At 34.9% G+C, this 17,012-nt stretch overlaps 1 protein-coding gene across 2 annotated transcripts in view; it reads right to left on the bottom strand.

The window, feature by feature from the left end:
* Nucleotides 1-2,028: 2,028 nt before the first annotated feature.
* The window catches only part of jak1 (Janus kinase 1), a 61,848-nt gene continuing 46,864 nt past the window's right edge, over nucleotides 2,029-17,012 (bottom strand). Inside the window, exons 16-24 of one of the 2 annotated variants that reach the window (XM_087254987.1) lie at nucleotides 16,358-16,509; nucleotides 14,307-14,457; nucleotides 13,342-13,430; nucleotides 13,046-13,238; nucleotides 12,816-12,940; nucleotides 10,939-11,111; nucleotides 10,671-10,788; nucleotides 7,970-8,080; nucleotides 2,029-4,389 (exon numbers count right to left, since the gene is read on the bottom strand). In XM_087254987.1, the coding sequence (XP_087111113.1) occupies nucleotides 4,288-4,389; nucleotides 7,970-8,080; nucleotides 10,671-10,788; nucleotides 10,939-11,111; nucleotides 12,816-12,940; nucleotides 13,046-13,238; nucleotides 13,342-13,430; nucleotides 14,307-14,457; nucleotides 16,358-16,509 (1,214 nt within the window). In that variant the 3' untranslated portion in view covers nucleotides 2,029-4,287. 2 annotated transcript variants of the gene reach the window in all.

Here is a 17,012-nt window from a genome sequence, read left to right as displayed (position 1 = left end):
TCGCATGGATCAAGCACGCCGTTGTTAATATATGGGAACTACCAACCGACTTTACACGGGTTCAACCCTACAGTCTTTGGGTCAACTGTGCATACTGGCTGCCAAAAAAGACTGATCTATAGCAAACATGTCGTGTTGTGCGGTAGGATACCAAAACCAAAAATAGAAAACTTAACTTTTACCATACACCACACTGCTTTTAATGCCAACCGCAGACATCTTTGGCTAACAGCCATTCGAAGAGTGAGTGAGGATTTGCATGCTTAATTAAAAATGCTGAACTCTGCAGTTCTCACTTTATATTAGGTAGCCTAAGTTCACGCTATGCTGAATCATACACTATCGTTTGCAGCAAAGATTTCAGCAAACACATTTAAATATGGGTAATTAAACTGCGGACACTGAATGTAATGTAAATATGTAAGATCATGTACCCTGCGGTACAGGTGCAGTTCCCTGTCAGAATGCAGTTGTTTTGCTTGTTGATGATTACCCAGGCCTTGTATAGCTCTTCTTTCCTTGTCTTTGGCTAGGCAGAATCTAGGTTTTTAGCACTAGTGTTGAATCCGGTAATCATAGAACATTCATTCCTGCACATGACCACACAAAGCAAAATTGTTGGCATCCAAAGACCTTTAACTTCTCTCTTGTAAAATCACTTGGAGTTTCATGAGATTGTATATTTCAGGCTGGATATTGGTCATTTCGTCTAATCCAATATTGGGAGGGTGCTATCACAAATGGACCTGTCAGATGAACGCCGCTCACTTTAACGTTATTTTTGCCAAATAACTGTGCTTATCAATGGGTGACGAGCTGTTGTAATACGCTGAAGCATTATATAAACAATATATATAATATGTAATCAATATAACCTATCTCTAATACAACAACTCTGTACCGCATCGGATGTCGTTCCCTCGCTGTAAATTGCTCCCGGTTTATTTTCTGCAACCTCGCTGCGCACACGTTTACAAACTGGTAATTCGCCTATTAGAAGGAAAATAAATAAATTTTGGCTTGAACAAAATTTAAGACCTCGCGATCTCGTGTTGTGTGTAACGTCATCGTCAACTGCCAAAGTTTAGTTCCAAAACTCAAGCAAAGAGCTTAGAATCACCTACAAAATTGATTCTATATAATTATTTGCTCAAGACCGCAAGAACAGAGAACGCGTGAAAGTTCCCGGATGTGATCTTGATATCAAGGACGCATCAATGCAGCCTTGAGCAATGAACTTGCTTTTAGAAACCCCAGAAGTCATTGCGACTGGAGACGGGAAGCGCAGATTTATTATTAAAGTTCAGAGATCTAACTTATGTTTATCTCTGGAGTGTCCCTAAATGAGACAGTGAAGTAAACATGAACATTTTTATAAAGGCAGAAACACATTAAGGGTGTTTATTTGCTGAAATTTGTATTAAAATCTATTTTATTTGTATTGTGCAACATATATTTGTAAAGTCTTTATGCATAGTATATATTGTGAAAAGGGCAAAACAATAAATTGTTGCATGAATGCTGTAATGTTTACATTTCAGTTAAAAATGTGTGAAGGTCATGTGTCCATCAAGAAGAACGCAGCATCTCATTCCTCACAGGACGCGGTCTGTCTTCGTGGTCTCCCGAGTATGTTTTTTTTTTTTTTTTTTTTTGAGGTGACCTGGCAAGACTGGTCTTCACAAGAACACAAGTCTGTTCTCTGCGTTCTTGGAATTGAGAAACAGCCACTGTCTTAACTCCACTGTGTCCATAATGGCGGCGCAGCGAACTTTAAAACGCATCCTTCACAATTCCTTCAGTGCTAAACCACATGGCACTTCCACCTGGGAGATGAATCATTTTCCCCGTTCAGGAACTGCGTGTGAGGATTAACCATAATCTGATAATCACACGGGAATTACTGCGTCTTTGAATATTTGGCTATATGAATAACGACTAATGCTTTTAAGCAGCATCACACACATATACTGATCCTCATAAACATCAGCATCCATCTTTGAAACATTAACAAATAAAGGAAACATGTTGCTAATTATATTTTAATTTCATTTTGATAAAAAAAGAGAAACATAAAGTACTAACATATTTCTGGACAAGGTTAATTCAGTTTCCGAAAGTTAGCAGAGCTTGGAATATAATTTGCACAAGAGAAGATGTATAATTTTGGGCCCCGCTTTATATTAAGAGTGCTTTACTACTATGTACTTACATCAAAATATAAACACAATGTACTTACGTGTTCATAATGTACAGCAGAACACTTCTGGTGTAACAACTTGAGGTGGGAGACAGGTAGAGTTAGGGATAGATTTGGTGGTATGGGTGGGTTGAGGTTATAAACAGCTCTGCGGAGTTTTGCTCCAACCCTAATCAAACACAGCTGATGCAGCTAATCAAGAAGTTCCAGACTCTTCTGCTTGATTAATTGGATCAGCTGTGTTTGATTAAGGTTGGAGCAAAACTGTGCAGAGCTGCGGCCCTCCAGGAATTGAGCTTGGTACCCATGGGTTTAAGGCAGGGGTGTCCGAACTCAGTCCTAGAGGGCCGGTGTTTATACGATCTGTGCTACCACATCAGAATGTGCTAATGGTAGCTTAATCTGTTTTATTTAATCAAAAACAGGGTTAGCACATCTTATCAGCTTCAAATGTCTATCAGAATGAACTACCTCCTAAATAAAGGGTGTAAAAACAGGGGTAGCGCATTTTGTCAGCTTCAAATGTCAATCGGATTGAACTACCACTCTTAAAAAACAAATGAAATATAAAACTAATGAAATAAAAAGGCAGTACTTCGCTCTGATAGACATTTAAAGCTGCTACGCCTTTTTCTAGATTGTTCAATAGAGTAGTAGTTGATTTCGATAAATATTTGAAGCTGACTATGTGCTACCCCTGTTTTTACATCCTTATTTAATGTGGTAGTTCCTTCTGATAGTCATTTCAAGCTGACAAGATGTGCTAACCCTGTTATGGTAGATGAAACATGACAGATTAAGCTACCGGTAGCACATTCTGATGAGGTAGCACAGCTCCTCAGAACACCGGTGTCTTGCAGATTTTAGTTCCATTTAGCCTCAACACACCTGCATGGATGTTTCTAGAAAGCCTAGCAAAAGCTTAATTAGCTAGCCCAGGTGTGTCCGATTGGGGTTGGAACTAAACTTTGCCGAAAACCGGCCCTCCAGGACTGAGTTTGGGCACCCCTGGTTTAAGAGATGGTCAACAATGTATTTACAAATGTAACTGCATAATTTAATTACAGATGTAAAAACATGCCTGTATTTAATTAAACAGAAGTACACTGTAAAAATTGTACTAAGACAAAAAGTAAATTGTAACAAATCTTTGATTTCAAGTAAGAGCACTTAATATAAAGTGGGACCCAGTTTTCTTATTCTTTTAGATATTTTATAAGCTCTACTGCCCTCTTGTGTTTACTTTAGGCATTTGATTAATTAATCCCTCATTCTCCTTGACGTAAACCGGTCCAAATGCAGTTCTCAGAATCATCCTATTCAGTTTTTCATGGCAATTACGAAGCCCAAAGAGGAAGTGGGGATATTCTAATGTTGCCATCTTGACCGGCGCATGCTGTTTTGAAAGTCCTCCGGTTAATCCATCCAGCACGTTCGGTATTTTCCGAGACGAACAGCTGTCTGCTTCAAGTCAGACAAACACACAGTCTTAGCATACTTTGCATGTCAATCGTCCTCCAAAGAAAACGCACAATCCACTCATCAAAGCTCCAAACCGTAAAGCGCTCATGCAAATGTACATTCTGACACGTTCCTCATCTTCCACAAGAACAACAGTCTTCATTTGTCCTAATGCATGTGTTTTAAGATGGGCTGATTCCAGACAGCACATGCTGTAATGCACAATGGGAATTATGGGTTATTCATACATACATCATTGTGGCTGCTGAGGCACATTATGAAGAGGAACAGATTCTGGATTTCTTTGGGGGGGGGGGGGGGGTGCACTTGAGTCTGGACTGCATTTCAGTGTAAAGAGAAACATGAGCAACTGGCAGATATACGTTTGCATATTCTTAAAGAGGCCGGACAGCACTTTAACTGACCGCTTCAGTGGTTCTAGCTGTTTCTTTTTTTTTTCTATTTTGCATGTTCTGCAGTTTATATATATTTATCGGAGTCTGTGAGGGATACGGTAAGAAGGAGAGTACATTTAAAAGAGTGCTACAATGCATGGTTAAACTTTTTTTTTGTTGCTGTGGAAAATAAAAGAGGTGGAGTCTGTGTCCCGTCATATTTCCATATAGTTACTGATTGTCAAGCATCTGCTGAAAGTTGGCAATCAGGCTTTTGAAGTTGATCCTTTTTTCGGGTGTTGCTTCCCAGCATCTCCTCATCAGGTTGTACAACTGTCAAAACACAAAGATAAGAATGAGACGTGCGCCCTGGAGCAGCACTCATACCTGCTGTTTAATCATCTATCCCTGCACTGTCAGAAAAGAAACGTCTGCGGTGCATCAAGCAGGAAAATATTTTACGGCAGTAATTCTCAACTTAGGGATGGTTGCAAGGACGCTGTAAAACTGTAAGTAATGTCATATTAAATTAAAAATAATAATAAATTTGAGAGTTAAAAAAATGTCTGCTGTGCATATATTTATATTATCTAGATGTAAAAGAAACAGAAATTATGTGCATTAAAATAATAATATGCACTTTATAAAATATATATAGGTCATTCACTAGATCACACTTTTTTGTCTATCAAATTATATTTGCAAACATGATTTCCTTTTATTCATAGACATGGAAAAGATCTGCTTCAATATTTAAAATAACTTGAAAATAAAAATTTGATGAAAATAAAAATAAAATGGATGGAAAATCATAATCATAATTCTAAAAATGGTAATAATTAAATTTAGAGTGATTTCTGAAGAATCATGTGACTCTGAAGACTGCAGTAATGAAGCTGAACATTCATCCTTAAAATATTAAGTTGAATGATGAACTACTTGTGAACAGTTATTTTATAGTGCAACAACATTTCACAATTTGTACTGTATTTTGATGAAATAAACGCAGCCTTGGAGAGCAGGTGAAGCTTATTTTAAAACATTTAAAAATCCTACTGACCCCAAACATTTGACCAGTAGTGTATATAATAGGCATGGGCCAGTATAAGATTCTGACGGTATAATAACTTTGAAAGTATATCACGGTTTTACAGTATTGTGATTACTGCTCTAAAATATGGTCATTTTAAATATCTGGGTAAAAACAGCAACTTTTTTTCACCCATTAAGCACAATACGTTTCATTTTAAGAAAGATTTAAAGTATTATGAAACAGTAAATATGTCAGGCTAAACAATTCAAATAAATCATTGACTTCTGCTGTCGGCATTATTTTCAAAAACACGGATTTCTTTACAGCTTAAAAAAGGCATCTTTGGAGATCTTTCTTTTCTTTGGATATAAAGTACACTACACTGCTCAGTTTTGATGTGGATGGTCTTTTTCTGCAACTGCCCAAAAAAACTAAATAAAATAGTTGTAAAAAACTTATTATAGGAACAGTATAACAGAAAATTTTAATGGTTTCAAAATTGTGACTTTTCCAAACTGCGTTAAACATAATATAAGACTATCATATAATATATATAATGATTTAAAAAATAATAAATATTTTACAGGAATTTCAGAGGGAGTTAACTTGCACAAAGACTTCAAAAATCTTTCCCATCTGTACCCTAATGTCAGTTAAAGCGGTTACAAAATATCTGCAGAAGCAATCTTGTCAGTTAAAAATGCACTGACAGCTAATAAGGCTCCTTTGACTTCCATTCCAGTCTTGTGTAGGTGGAAACTCACTTCCTTAGAAATCTCTATCATTCATTGCAGAAAATCTCAAAGGTTAATACAAGCTATATAACATGATACTAATATGACGTGTGGCATTCACTACCATCAAAATGTTGGGGTCAAAAGTCTCCAACACTTACAAATCAAACAGCTTTCTAAATTAATATATTCATTCCTGTGATGGCGTCGCTGAACTTTTACTCTCAATACTTTATTCCTACATGTCACATCATCCTTTATATGAGAAATTATACACTTGATATGATATATGCTTTTATGCAAGAAACATATTTCTTTCTTTTAATGTAGACATAACTGGATTATACACGATGTAGGTGATTATACAAGAACTCTATCTTCAGTACAAAAAAGGCCTTCACTGACACTGACTACAATATCATTTTTAAGTCATAAAAGTTTAAAAAAACTCAATACACTTCAGGGGTTTCCAATGAGTGTCCTATAAAGGGTCAAACTTTGTTCATCGGTCATTCATAAAGAATAAGTCAACCACTAATGGAACTTCTAGAGCTATAAAAAAAAAAGCAGGCAAAACAAAGTTTATACACTTTAAAAAAAAAAAGTATGTAATTTTAATGGTTAGAAAAATGTAATCACGCTACAATAAAAATCCATAACCTACTTAATAGCAAGTTTCCCTAATATATAGGGTGAATAATGGTAAATTGAATTGACACTTCACTTTTGATGCCTTTTTGGTATTACTGTGGCTCCTTTTTCCTCATCAGTAATGTACATTAAAGTTTTGTTACATCTAATGTTTACAAAGACTATTTACTGCATTACTTTAATTGTATGTATGTTACCCTGATGGTGTTAAGTATTTGTGTGAACGACCATGAGCAGCTTCTCAAAGTAGTTTGTGATTCACCTTGGTTCATCATAAGCATATGCAGATGTTTGTACTTCAAAACCCAGTTGTATAATAATATAAATGTATGAAATACAGTAGTTCACCATAAAGTTTATGGTTTCTACAGTATTTTTAACAATAAAGTTTTGGCAACCACAGCTGACATTTTTTTACAGTGTATGGCTGCTGAAGATACACTGAGGTCTTATGAACCAAAGTTATTAGTTTGTGCAAGAAACTGTACATCAATTACAAGATTATTACCTTATATCCACAGCCTCATCAAATGGACCTGAGCATGTTCATAACAACTTGTAGGATTGTATGACTCTTGCCAAATTGCCAGCAGCCATTGATTTGCCTTTGATGAATCACCAAATGACCACAGATGAAATGTTTTAATGTTCTACTAAAAAAAAAGTCACCTACACTTTGAGCAAATATAAATTTGAGTGAACTATACCTTTAATAAAAGCTTTAAAGTTTTAAATTTAAAGTATTTTTTATTAAATTACTTATTTAAAGGGCACCTATGAAGAAAATCAACTTTTGTAAGCTTCATGGACAGAACTGTGTGTAGGTATAGTCAACATATATATGTCCACAATCATTTTGGGGTGACATAAACACAATAAGTGTGTGTGTTTTTTTTTTACATTTCCTGACGTAAAATAGGATCCAAATCCCCCCCCATTTTGAGGCCCACCACAATGAGACCGATGAGCCCAACAGCCGCATATTAACATGTCTCCATGTGGACTGAAATCAGGTTTATTTTGTATATGAACATAACGGATATCCATACAGTGTCACTCATTGTTGCAAAAAGGCTTGAATTAGTTCCACAACAAATACCTGCTGGGAAAGTTTTTACTGTAGTTAGAAAAATCTACCTAGTTTGTCACTGTGCTGTTTATCTATGCGAGACGCAGGAGGTAAAGGCTACATACTTCAGAGCAATACCGAGAGATCTCTATGACTCGTGGTAATGATGGGCAGAGAGAACCAGCTTATTTGCATTAAAGGCACAGGCAACAAAAACAGCTACTGCTCTAACAGATCAAATTTCCCATATTCAGAAAGGTATAATACATAATCTGATGGGTGTTTTGAACTAAAACTTTAAAGACACATTCTGGAGACAAATGACTTAAATTAAATCTTAAAAAGGAGTAAAATAGTTGCCCTTTAAATCTAACTGACTCTAAACTTGCATATACAGTATTTAGTTTTAGTAAACTGATGCATTACCTGCTCTGAGCAGTCATCTGGTCTTGGAAGTCTCTTTCCCTCCTCCAGGACTTTGACCAATCGGGTGACAGTCATTTGTCCATGTGTTGGACCAATCAACTTAAGGAACACCTGTGGGGGTGGAGCAAAATTAGGTCACTGGGCTGCTTTGCTATTAAGCTCAGAGGAATTAAACATCCATTCACGTCTCGTCTAGCAAGCTACCTTTAACCCTTTATTACATTGTGTGGGTGAAGAAACATCACATTGTGCACAGTATGGAATCTGACAAATGGCTCTGTACAAACATTTTCTCCACAAGCAGCACACAAGGGGAAAAAGGGAGGATTGCTGTGTAGACGTCTACCGCAGCCTTTGGGTAAGACATCTGCCACTGTGGGCACAGACTGGCACCATCTGCCATGTTCTCAGAGACTCACCAGCACCTCCTTAACAACGGCTTCTTTCAGCCTACAGAACTGACGCTGGCTTTCTAAAAAGCGCTCATTTCTGCAGCACAACAAATCTTTATTACCCTCCTGCTGCTTATATTCAAAGGCTGAATTAGAAATGCAATCAGAAGTAAAATAGTTGCATAAGGAAAAATTTACATAAAGCATTTGCATAAAAATAATTGCACTAGTCTATCCTAAATGCAGCCTTGCTATTTTGTGGCATCATTGATATTTGTTGCATCGTTTTACATATTTCTTTTAAAATGTACTTTTTTTTTTTCATTTGAATAATTTTTTTATGATTTTTATTGTGCTTTTTGTTTTTCTTTTTCATTCACAATCATAACAGTGGCTTTTACAGTGGCTTGTTTTATGGGTGGGCATAATTTAGATTTCAAATGTCTAATATGTTTTATTTATTTATTATTTTGTAATAAAAACAGTATTATAAACTCAAGTTGACTACTGACTAATAACTCAGATCAGTGGTTCTCCACTGATTTGGCCATGAACTCACATTTTCCTCTTGTCATTAACCTGCGACCAATTTTTGTTCTTTTTCTTTTTATAAATGACTCACTTTTCTTTATTTACACATAAATTAAAAGATCATTAGTAATATGTAGGCCTACAAGCAATCTGCACGTGCAGAAATCCACAGATTTTTTAGGCCATCATTGAGTCTATTTATTTACTTGTGTAAATGTGAGTACATTTATATTTATTCAGTTTTTAAATTAATTTCAGTATTAACCAATATGAAAGTACTTATTTGATTTATTTACAATATAGTTTGTAAAGTATTATTTTCTGTGTTTTAGTATATATACTACAAAAGACACTTGCTTTATTTACCAAATAAGTGGATCTAATTGGATTTGCATTGTAAACATCAAATAAAAGTTAAAAAGGTTTTTTTTTTTATTATATTAAGTTTTTAGTTACGATACACCCAAAATAATTTACAAAATGCTCAGCAGAAATAGCAGAAAATGTCCGCAGATTCTGTCTGGCCCTAGTAATATGATAATAGTGCACTAACAATCCCAAACTAGTTTCTTTTTATAAAATCAAATTTAAGAAAATGTTACCGTTTACATGTTATACCATGATTAAAAAAATAGGCTTCATGATGAGGTTGTAAACTGGTTAATTCTTTTGCTTTTTATTCATTATGAAGTGATGAACAGAGTGCGCCACCAGATTTGTGCATGCAACTGAAGAAAAGCAGGTCAGTTTTTTTTCAAGTTTTTACTTTTATTATGTACAGTAAGAGTCATTGTATTTCATAACAAATAACAAAAATGTTTTACACTTAATTTTACAGTGTAACAAGTCATTTAATTACTGAGTAAAACTAATTAAGGTAAGGGTTTGATTGTGGGAGTTTAGGATTAGTTGTATGTAATTATGCAGAACTAATTTTCATTACTATAGTATGTACATGAAATATGTGTAACAAGAACACATTAAAATAAAATATTACCAAAAAAGTTACATCAATTTACCAAACAAATGTGCCTGTGTTCATTTTATTGGTAACACTTTAGTTTTAAACAGTATAATTATGTTTTTACCTGGTAAGTCTACAATCTCACACTATTATATCAGATTTTTGATGGTACATACAAAACTTCATCATGTTTTCTGTGGAATAGACTCTGTAAAATGTTTTTTGATTGGTTATTAATAATCACATCAATAAAAATTAAAATGTTTGACTTTCCTCATTTCGTCCATTGAAAACGAGCTACACACTTGTGACTGACACATCCCATCTAAACTGGCCTTTAGGAGAATATGTTTCTCTCACGCGCATGTATCACATTCGACTTAAATGTCAACAGCTTTCACACACTTCTTTCAAAATTTCAATCATGCATCCCAAAAACACCCTGACCCACTCAAATTGAGAAATGATGATGTAAATGTTGAATTATAAATACTACATTTAAGTAATACTATAAATACTAAACACAATACTAACCATTTATTTTCCTAGAGCCCGCATTTAATTAAATAACTAAATTAAGAAACAATCTATAAAGACTTTCCAGACTGTGCTTGAACTGCTTTTTCTGAATTAAAATGAAAGAATAGATTTTAAACTTGTGATGGCCACAACGTGCTGTGCACAAGACCACAGGAAGTCCCATTTTTCATTTTAGGTTTTAAAAGGGTATTAATGTGCGAAATACATCTACATAGAGTGTTCTTTTAGAAATTGTAATTGAGACAGAGCTAGAAACATCTGACTGTCAACTCACCGACATGGGGCTACATGAAGCATCACAGTACGTGAGGAGCTCATACATGGTCACTCCAAAAGACCAGACATCAGATGCCCTGTAGAACTTGCAGTGGATCAGACATTCTGGAGCATACCTAAGAAAATGAAAAAAAGAGGGAGAAAATCATTACAAAGTGGATTTACCACACTATTCAATCATGGATGATGGTACATGACATCACCAATAGATCTGGCCCATATTAGATTTTCATATAATGTACTTGGTCATGATGAATGAGGCTTACCAGAACACTGGACTGTCCAGATCGTCTTTCACAGTGTAGTATCCCTCGTTATCCTTAATGCTTTTGGTCAGGCCGAAGTCTCCAATCTTTACCGTGCCTTCATTCTCCACCAGAACGTTGCGGGCTGCCAGGTCTCTGTGGATGTAGTTGCGAGATCCCAGGTAGTCCATACCCTAAAGGTTTGAGGTCAGAAAAACAGCAGGGTTAAGCATAATGTTACACTGCAGGTCTGTGTTAAACACACAGACTCAGAAGGCAACAAAGGATCACTGTAAGCAGCTGTTGTTTTTCTTGGAGTCCAAACACAAATCCATAAGAACAACAAGCAACCAGAGAAATAAAAGAAGAAATATATGAAAAGCAACTGCTGACAAAATACACATATTGAGAGAAGAAAATGGGAAAAAAGGGAAAAAACAAATAAATAATTAAAAGGCTACTTGATCATTAATATTTTTTTCTTCGGATTTATAATGTACAGCTTTTGATCAAAACATACATTTTAGATTTATTCTACAAACAATAAAGCCTTACATCTAGAGCATTTTAAAACATAAAATAAGATAAAAAAGTGCTTAAAATAACAAAAAATTTGGCATGTTTATATACACGTTTATATACATTTTAGATAACAAAATTACAATGGTTTAACTCGAAAAGACTTATATAAACAATATTTTGTGGAATAACCCTGATTATCAACATTTGTTATTTTGACCAACAGTCATTTTATAAAAGAAATTGTTTAAATGGTCATTTTTATGCATTACAAATTGGGGGGAAAAATCATCAGACATTTATAGAAGTTTTTTTTTCTTTTTATTAAAGGTTAAAGGTGCTGTATGAGTTTCTGACTTTTCTAAAGCATAAAAATACCATAATATGTTTGCAGACATTTAAGAAACATGTCAAGTGAACATTCTTGTTTATCTGAAAAACAATGCTAAAGTCAGATATTCTGCTGTAAAAATGTGTTTTCCGTGCTGGAACGCAGTCTTTGTTTTGGTAATTTTAACCTGTCCAATGCCAGTTTATCCAATTATATTTCAGCACCCCAGGTTGCCTTGTTGGAAAACAGCGTACTTCATTCATTCATTCAGAAAGGCTCTGAAAGCATGCGTCCATGACAAAAATGTGATCTCTGGTGGACAGCAGCAGACTCGGAAATCAGACGCAGATTCACAGTTCCACATGAGGTTATTAATTAGCAAATAATGAGGTGAGAAGGTTTTAAATGTAACCCCGTGTCCTAACACACTTCATGACGAGATGAGCAGTGATCAGCAAATTGGCTTTTTTAATACATTAATACATATTAAACCTCTTTAACATTATTAATTTTAATAAATGTGTTTAGGTCTAATGTTCAATTTTAAACAGTTTATTTTAGTTTCAAGATCAGAGGTGAACTATCTGCTGCTGCTTTCAGTATATGGCAATAAATGTCATGTAAGATGGCATTCAAACTCCCATTATTAGCATTTAACACTGAATAAAACACATGAGGTGTACCTGAGGTGATCATTGTCATAGTGTTCTGTTGTTCACCTGTGAGAAATAGAAGCTGTTTCTAATATACCAATTCGAGGTGTTGGTTAGGACAAAAAACTCCTTTTAATATGGAAAATATTCCTTCTATCAGGTGCCATTGCTTTTATTTAGAATATGATTTAAATCCGTTGCTCCTGTCCTCAATCTGGCAACCTGTGTCTGTGTTAGATTTGATCCAGGAGTGCAATACCTAACTCAACCACTGGGTGACAAAACTTACATACGGCACCTTTAATAAAGCTAACAAATCAAGTAAATAGATGGAAACTGATGATTTTAAGTCTGTATATATTTAAATACTTAAGTGTCGACAAATGAAGCATCACCTGGCAGATCTGCACAGAATAGTTGAGCAGAGTTTTAAGGTTTATGTGAGCCTTGTTTCTGGGGAGGTATTCCTTTAGACTGCCTGCAGGCAAAAACTCCATGATGAGCTTAATGGATCTCCCACCTTAAAACAAACACACGGACAGATTCGATCAAACTCGCTCAAGCGATTGGCACCACAAGCCATTACAGTATTAAATAATTGATGATGTTCAGAATTGTGGCTTACCCTCTTCATTGCAGATGCCCTTGTATTTGACGATATTCTCATGGTAAAGTTCTCTCAGGATGTGAATCTCACGCCACAGGTTATTGCTCTGCTCTTCGCGGTTCTCTGGCTTCAGAGACTTCACAGCCACTAGCTCTCCAGTCCGATCTCCACGTGGGTCATACCGGCACAACTCCACCTTCCCAAAATGACCCTGAAAACACAATGACGCACTTCAGTCCAACCTCAAGAAATATGGTCAGTGAAATGAGCAGTCCATACACACAAAATACACACACACACACACACATCAATACCTCTCCAAGGTCTCGAATCTTCTTGAGGAACCTCTTCTCAAACACTGTCGGGTCCACTTCAAGCATGGGAACAGGCTGAATGGATGGATCTAAAGGGAAAATATTTTAAAAAGGACATTTAATAAATGTTATGAGTTTTACAATCATGCTAACATACACAATGCAATGCTTTCTCCCTATCAATTATGATCAATTAAACCTAAATGAAACAACAAGTAGACTAAACTTCACAATAAGCTATCATCATAACAGTTCTATTAGGGGCCATTAACATTTAGAAATTTTAAAGGTACAGTAGCAAAACAAATAACCAAAAGTAATGTGGAAGTTGTCATGGAAGACTAAACTAGTGAGCACAACTTCAAAAAAAATAAAAACTGTATTTTTCTCCTTCAAAAGCACAGCATGTATTGAAACTCAAAACAAACCTTTCTGAACATTTGAAATGTTTTTAAATGTAAAAATTATAAAAATTTCAACTGTGATTTTTGGTCAATTTTTATTGCATCTTTACTAAATTTAAATCTCAAGAACTGAATCTGAAATAGAATTTTAAATCTAACATTACACATTTATTTCATGTGTCTGTACTAACAAGTAATAATTTATTTTAAAATCTCTTACAAACTGAATCTGAACAGAAATTCCCTGTAACATTATACACATTTACAGTCATTTTTAATCATTGCGAAATAAAAGCAAAAAGTCAACTGCTTTGTATAATCTGACTCAATGCTTTAAATGTGAATGTCAAACCTTGACAATCAAGTTCCTCACTTTTAGTAAAGATGACAGCAGTTCTCATGACTAGCCACAAGAGGCCAATATTGAGTATACAACTATTATGAACCCAATTAAGAAAACTTGTTTGTTATGGTTGCTTAAATTCTTCTGGCAATCATGTAATAACTAATCTAGAGTTTATCTCTGTCATCTGTATGTATATACAAACTCATGTTCCTTACTCTGTTTCTCCACCATAACAATGTCCCTGACGATGGCCCTGAAGAAGAGCCTCTGTCGGGGGTCGTAAGTCATGCAGTGGGTCATGAGTTTGGCCAGCTCATCACAGTCAGGGGTCGCCAACTGACACTGCGCTGCGTAAAACCTCTCCTTCTGCTCAGAGAGAAAAATATATGATTTATCAGAATATGATCAGAAAGAAACAGCGTTAAGAATAGGGCTGCATATTGGTCAAAAATCCCGATTGGACCTAATTCTTATTCACAAACTCTCCATTTGATTCAATTTTGATTAAAATTTACCATTCAATAATTAAGCCATTTTAAGTTTAAGACCAAAGTTACTGAAATGAATTAATCTGAACTAATATTTTATTTCAGAATCATGGATACATTAAAACAGAACCCAACTCTCTATTTCAATAGCATGGAATTTGTCATAATATGAAACATTCCAAAGGTTTTAGAAGTCGAAAACCAAGGGCCCTTGTATTTATACATATAGATATATTATTAATAAAACAAAAAAAAATATTCAGCCAAAAACAGAGATTTTTTTTCCTTTGTACTTGTATCAATATTAATGGCATGAACTGAATTATTAGACAGTTGTCAGTTTAAGACATAATACACAGACAATGTGTCCAAACTGCTTTAACATTAGACTTTTTTACTGTTTACAAGGAAACTTGGTAGTGGTGTAACGGATCACAAATCTCACGGTTCGTATCACATTACGGTTTTTTTAGTCATGGATTGAACCATTTTTCGGATTAGCCAAAATGGTGAGAAGAAAAATTTAATTACAAAAAAATACTGCAAAAAACTTTTGGTTTTAACAAACAGAAATTAGAACCTGCAATATTATTAAAAATAAAAAGAAGAAATAATCAGCTGAATCAAAAATAAATTGTAAAACATTCAGTAGTGTGAAAAATTCACTGTTACTGCTACTGTTGCTGATGACACTAAATGTAGAAATCTTACATTATAATTTGTACAACCCACATTTATTTTTACTAATTTTCAGTAAATGATTCACTAATTCACTCATAAATCTTCATGTTTTATTGTTAGATGGATCATTTTTGAAGAATTACTTGGTGGCATATTTTGATGGCTGGTTGTCGCCACCTACTGGTTAAATAATGCAACTGCTGCCTACAACTTTCATTTCTGAGCATAGTTAAATGCATATGATGGTAATTTTAATCTTTACCATAAACATCAGTGGTTTTATCTAAACTATAAACTGTTATCCCACTACTTCTGTGTTATTTTACTGTTTGTAACTTCATAACTAACACAAAACAGATTTGAATTCAGCGATTCGAGGAATTTATAAACATTTTCAAATCGCCATCATTTATAGTTTAGGTTGTGTGAAAGCCTAAATGCATACATGTGATTTGAATGACGCAGGAGGCGATCTCTCTGATCGTTACAAATTTAGAATCAATCTACCAGTAAAAAAAAATTCTTAATCCGCATGTCACGAGTGTTTCAAACCATGAGTTGTAATCCGTATGAATCATGAATTAACCGTGATCCATTACACCGCTAATAATTAGCAATTTCATATTATCTACACTGAAGTAGAAATAAGTCACAAAATGTAAGCAAATTCAGCTCTTTAAATTTCAGTGCTATGCTACAGAAAGGCCTCTGACAGTCTCTTTCACGTTTAATTTATTAACTTATCAAACATCCTAGCCTTTTCTTACATTAATCAATGTTTATTTGATACTTTAATGTATATAAGCAGCATTGTACTGAATTGGGTGTTAAAGATCAATTATACAGAACATTTTTTATATTAATTACATCGAAAAATCCATCTTTTGACATTTTTATATCGCACAGCTTTATGGCTTTCCCCCCGCATTACAGAATCTAGTGAAAAAAAATGACTGATGATGATTTTTTTTAGAACTTATAGTGAATAAATCACTGTTTTTATATAAAAAAACAAGTAAACTATAAATTAAATAAGTGATTTGTTTTTGCCTAGCCCTAGCTAAAACATGCCTAACAGTGTATGTGAATGCTGTTACCTCAGTGAGTTTCTTATCTTTCAGAGGAATCTCTCCGTTGTAACATATCTCCCAAAGAGTTGTCCCGAAACTCCACTTATCAGCCGCTATGCTCAGATTAGCGGTGTCTTTCACACACTCTGGAGCAATCCAAGGAATCCTGTCCACACACTCTGTAGACACAAACAAAACACACGGTCATGCATGATCAGCATGCTAGACTGGTTTCTACCCCTTTCCATCATTCAAGCATCACAACAGACTTTAGGAAGGGCATTATATTAAACAAATAACCCCTCATCTCAGTCCCTCTGTGTGCCCCTTTCCAAAAAAACACACAACCAGTCTTTCCTGTAACAGTCCCTGGCGCACAACAAACAGGGCGCTTTTTTGGTCTCTGAAGTGCTTGAGGGAGCTGAGCTGGATCTCGGCCAACAATTCCTGTCAGTGATCTAATCCAAGTAGTCCAATCTTTTTTCGCAGTTCAAACACAATCAGATCCTCAGCATTGACTGATGCATTTACCCTGGATACACACCCAGTGCATCTTGAAAAGGTAAAAATCTCCCACTATCATTACAACATTGAAGCATTAAAAAAATATATGTTAGCAATTTCTAAAAATAAGGCTGTGTGTGCGTGTGTGTTTATTTGCTATTATTTTTTATATTTATAT

Source organism: Danio rerio, chromosome 6, assembly GCF_052040795.2.
Source record: "Danio rerio strain M-AB ecotype USA chromosome 6, GRCz13ab, whole genome shotgun sequence".
Taxonomy (NCBI): domain Eukaryota; kingdom Metazoa; phylum Chordata; class Actinopteri; order Cypriniformes; family Danionidae; genus Danio; species Danio rerio.
The sequence above is the reverse complement of the archived record's forward strand: the minus strand, read 5'-3'. Positions and strand labels throughout refer to the sequence as shown.